Source organism: Pseudorasbora parva, chromosome 4 (genome assembly GCF_024679245.1).
Source record: "Pseudorasbora parva isolate DD20220531a chromosome 4, ASM2467924v1, whole genome shotgun sequence".
In the NCBI taxonomy this organism is placed as follows: Eukaryota; Metazoa; Chordata; class Actinopteri; order Cypriniformes; family Gobionidae; genus Pseudorasbora; species Pseudorasbora parva.
This window is the reverse complement of record NC_090175.1, coordinates 34,487,223-34,492,169: the sequence shown is the minus strand read 5'-3', so window position 1 is coordinate 34,492,169 and position 4,947 is coordinate 34,487,223. Positions and strand designations below refer to the sequence as shown.

The 4,947-nt window shown below is 36.6% G+C and overlaps 1 protein-coding gene across 1 annotated transcript; it reads right to left on the bottom strand.

Moving 5' to 3' along the window:
* Nucleotides 1–458: 458 nt before the first annotated feature.
* LOC137074035 (uncharacterized) lies at nt 459–1,736 on the bottom strand. Its single transcript, XM_067442733.1, has one exon. It carries the CDS (start codon nt 1,582–1,584, stop codon nt 724–726), a length of 861 nt encoding a protein of 286 aa, XP_067298834.1. The 5' UTR covers nt 1,585–1,736; the 3' UTR covers nt 459–723.
* Between the last annotated feature and the right edge of the window lie 3,211 nt (nt 1,737–4,947).

Sequence of the window (4,947 nt, the reverse complement as noted above, 5' to 3'; positions counted from 1 at the left end):
CAATCCCAATGCGTCTTTTTCATTGTCTACGTGGATATTAAAATCCCCAACAATTAGTACTTTATCTACAGCTAATACTAACTCCGATACAAAACCAGCAAATTCTTTGATAAAGTCTGTATTGTGCCCTGGTGGCCTGTATACAGTAGCCAACACAAATGTCAGACGGGATTTATCATTTACACTACACAGCGTTACATAAAGCACCAAAACTTCAAAATAATTATTTGAAACTAGACTTCTGAGTAATACTGAAAATATTATTATAAATTACAGCAACACCTCCCCCTTTACCTTTCAGACGTGGCTCATGTTTGTAACAATAATCTCGGGGGTGCACTCATTTAAAGTAATGTAATCGTCAGGTTTTAGCCAGGTTTCTGTCAAACACAGCACATCTAAGTTATGATCTATAATCATATCATTGACAACAAGCGTTTTTGGTGAAAGGGATCGAATATTCAGCAACCCAAGCTTTATCAATTGTTCATCCGTATTATATCTGTTGTTTATTTGTTGGACATCAATTATATTTTTACTGTTGAATGGTTTTGATGGTTTTTTGTATTTACTAATTCGGGGAACAGACACAGTCTCTATATGATAATATCTAGGTGAAAGAGTCTCTATGTGCTGGGATTTAGCTGACTTTGGTGACGTGAGACAGCTAGCAGACGGTTGGTTTAGCCAGTTTGTCTGCTTCCTGACCTGGGCCCCAGTGAGTCAAGGTTTAGCTTTAAGACTATGTGCCAAATTACTAGAGAGAAGAGCAGCACCAGCCCAGGAGGGATGAATGCTGTCTATCTTCAACAGGTCAGGTCTGCCCCAAAAACTTTTCCAATTGTCTATGAAACCTATGTTATTTTGCAGACACCACTTAGACAACCTGCCATTGAGTGATGATAATCTGCTAACTATTTCATCACTCCTTTTCGCAGGGAGAGGACCAGAGAAAAATACGGCCTTTGACATCGTACTTGCGTGTTTACACACCTCTTTAATGTTAATTTTGGTGATCTCCAACTGGCGAAGTCGAACATCATTAGTGCCAACGTGAATAATAATCTTAGAGAATTTACGATTAGCTCTAGCCAGCATTTTTAAATTTGCTTTGATGTCAGGCGCTCTGGCTCCCGGTAAACATATGACTATGGTGGCTGGTGTCTCTATTTTCACGTTCCGTGTTATAGAATCGCCAATAACTAGGGCACTTTCAACAGGATCCTCAGTGGGTGCGTCACTGAGTGGGGAGAACCTGTTTGATGTTCTAATCGGAACGGAAGAGTGGTTTTTTGATCCGCGACTATGCTTTCTCATCGTCACCCAGCCCTGCTGCGCGGGCTCAGCCGGAACCAAACAATGAGTGTTCACTAAGCTAGTCGCATCCAAAGCAGTATCTAAAGCTGTTACATTCTCACTACTCTCACATAAAGCTTGGATGCGTGTCTCTAAATCTGAAATCTTCTCCGTCAGCCTGATTAATTCCTGACATTTATCACATGTGAAGCCCTGTTTGCCAACGGAGATAGATATGCTAAACATGTAGCATGCAGTGCAAGTGACAATGACAGGAGAAGAAGACATGGCTTACCGTATTTGTTGATGAATCCAAAACTTACCACAGTTGTCTGATGGAGTCTTTTTAATAATCCAACTCACCACAGTTGTCTAAAGAACTCAGAAAACAGGAGACCCGGATGCTGGGATGGAAAGCTACCAGGCTAGCGAAAAGCTAACGTGTGGTAGTGATTTAGATTAAAAGCTATTAATGTCCAGCAGTGTCACTGAGAAAAAAAAAATACATTCATTCACTGCTATAGTGAATGAATGTATTTTCTACAGTGCTTGTAATGTCCAGTAGTGTCACTGAGGAAAAAATACATTCATTCACTGGTATAGGAGAAGTATTGGCTTCTTGTTAAATCATTAAAATCAACAACATGTATGCTTGACCCTATACCAACTTGGCTAGAGATACTTCCAGAGGTCAAAGATCCTCTGCTTAATTTCATTAATTCATCATTGACACTAGTCAATGTACTAAGAACTTTTAAGTTGGCTATAATTAAACCACTTATTAAAAAAACTCAACTTGATCCTAAAGAATTAGTCAATTACATGGCAATCTCAAATCTACCGTTTCTATCAAAAATTACCAGTCAGGATTTAGACTGTATCATAGTACTGAGGATGCTCTCATCAGAGTTACAAATGATTTACTCTTATCATCTTATTGTGGTTGTATCTCTCTATTAGTGTTACTCAATATTATCAATCACAACATTCTTTTGAATTGATTTGAAAATTATGTTGGCATTAATGGAATTGCATTGGGATGGTTTAAAGGTCCCGTTCTCCGCGATTCCATCTTTCAAACATTAGTTAGTGTGAAATGTTGCTGTTAGAGTATAAATAATACTTGTAAAATTATAAATGCCAAGCGAGATATTTTATTTAACAGAAGTTCCCTGTCAAAGCCTACAGCGAACGGCCGGTTTGGACTATACCCCTGCACTTCCTTGCAGGAATGAAGTCACTAGAACCGTTTGTTGAAACCAAGAATGGAGGACGCCAGGTTCATATTTTTGTGCGTCTTTGGAAAATGTTATTTTAACACTATAACGATTTCAGTCATTTCCCGGTCCCAGAAATTCATAGAATCACTGGCAAACATAGCAGCACAACATGAAAGAATATTGTTTATAATCACATTCAAAATAAAGGCATAATGAAGACAATAAAGGCTGCTTAAAGACTAAAATGGCAATAGTTTTCAGCTACCTGATCCTATTGTATAGCTACTTTTACCACACTATCTAGATAGTCAGCTTGCTCACTATTCTGGAATGATGGTCAACTAGGGAATGATGGTCAAAATGCGAGTTTCGATGTGTTTAAAATACACAATATGCTTCAAATGATTATTAATTTATGTAAATATGTACTACTTTAACGACAAGACAATTAAATTGTTGTGAAAAAAAAGAATAAAACACCTGTCACAGCAGAAATTCATCTCCCATCTGCCATTTTTAACGGTTATGCCACGTCCATCTCGGGAACTTGGGTATCAAAATTATTTCCGAACTTCCCAGTGGTAAACACGACATCAGAGGGCGTTCATGTGCAATTTTTACCTCAAAAACTCGAGAAGAAGAAATATTCATATTCTTGTGTAATCGACACGCCATCCTCAATAAACCCATCTCTAGCATGATACCCAGACATTTCGAATATTATGATCTAATATGATTTCTGACCTGTAAGGTTGCCAGAATAATAATAATACACTGTTTGTTAATTGGCCAGAGGAGAACTGGCACCCCGACTGAGCCTGGTTTCTCCCAAGGTTTATTTTTCTCCACCAGGCCCTGGTGGAGTTTTGATTCCTTGCCACTGTCATCTTTGGCTTGGCTTGCTCAGTTGGGGACAAGTTATTCAACTAAATATCTAAATAAAATTAATTAATTAGGTCTTATTTAATTATATACACTATAATACTGATCTGCCAACATTGTCGCTATATGATAAATTAAAATAAGCTGATAACTTTTCTCCTGTAAAGCCAAATCAAATTTTATTGCATTATTTTATTTTAAATCAGCTTATTTGAATTTATTGAAATAACCAGTTTTCCCCGTTTACATGCAAACCAGTAAACGGACAACGCAAGTAAACCGCGTTTACATGACTATTTATAAACCGGGTTATTTCCTTGTAGTGCCGTCAAAAATAATAATGTCCGTATATCTGACTATGAGTTTTTCAAATGTTACGTCAGTGTGATGTTAAATAAAGCGTGCACCGTGTCAGCGGGAGATTTACAGCTCATATTATCCCTTATGCAGTTATGCAGCGTTCTGACTGAACCTCTTCTACTTCTGCTGCATGAGAAAAAATAACACCTCTTTACAATTGTCTGGGTCTTAAACGAGTCTGCGTTTGTGATATATGTCCTTATTTCATGCAAAATGCTAGCTCGCTCGGTCTGGATGTGTTTAAATCTGCTGTAAGTTTGCGTTTTTGTTACCTATCACACATGCGCACTTCAATAAGCCGACAGAAAGCAGGTTAATGCGTTTATATGCAGTGCGAAATCGAGGTAAGAGGCAAAAACCTATCTGTTCCGACCGGTTTATTCTTACGCTGTTTATGACATTACTCCGATAAAAGAAAACGGGTTACCGCGTTTACATGACCATGTTCATTGTCGGCTTATTGGGCATAATCAGCTTAAGAACGTGCATGTAAACGCACCCACTGATTTATTTATAGAAATTTTGTAGAACGAGGTATCATGTTACCATTTTCAAATCAAATTTTGAAATTAGACTGTTGTCATATTAAATTTTTAAATATTAGGCCAAGTCTAAATAATTAAACTAGTATATTTTCAGCTAAGTGGCATCCTCATTCTTACATGTATGCATCTCGAGAGATTGCAGGATCCAAGCGAAAATTATGTTTTATAAACAGTTAAAGGGCTACTTCATCAATTAGCATATGGCTTTGTATCAGTAGAAACCCTGTAGTATAATCAAATGATTACAACACGCGTTGTGAATGTATGCCGCGAATGTGGTCGCGATTTCCTCAGCTCTCATCACGAGAGCTCATTAGCTCATTTATGAAGTTAAATGTAATCGTTATATTAAATAAAAAATAAAAAAATGAGTTAATACAATGAAAAAAATGTGAGATTTGACAACCTTTATTAAAATATTATTAAAAGATTTTGTAAGCATATTAGGTTATTGTGTGTGTTTTATTTCTGATGACGCAGTGCAACATAACAAATAATTAATTAATAATAATTCATTACATTTATATAGCGCTTTTCTAGACACCCAAAGCGCTTAATAGTGCTATTTTCATGATTTATTAAAAAATTTAAAAATGTGGTTCAGATACAATAATATTTTGAGTTTCTATTTATTAAACAAATTA

Excerpts from the sequence above, each read along its gene's own strand:
- LOC137074035 (XM_067442733.1), bottom strand. The coding sequence starts at position 1,584 with ATGTCTTCTTCTCCTGTCATTGTCACTTGCACTGCATGCTACATGTTT.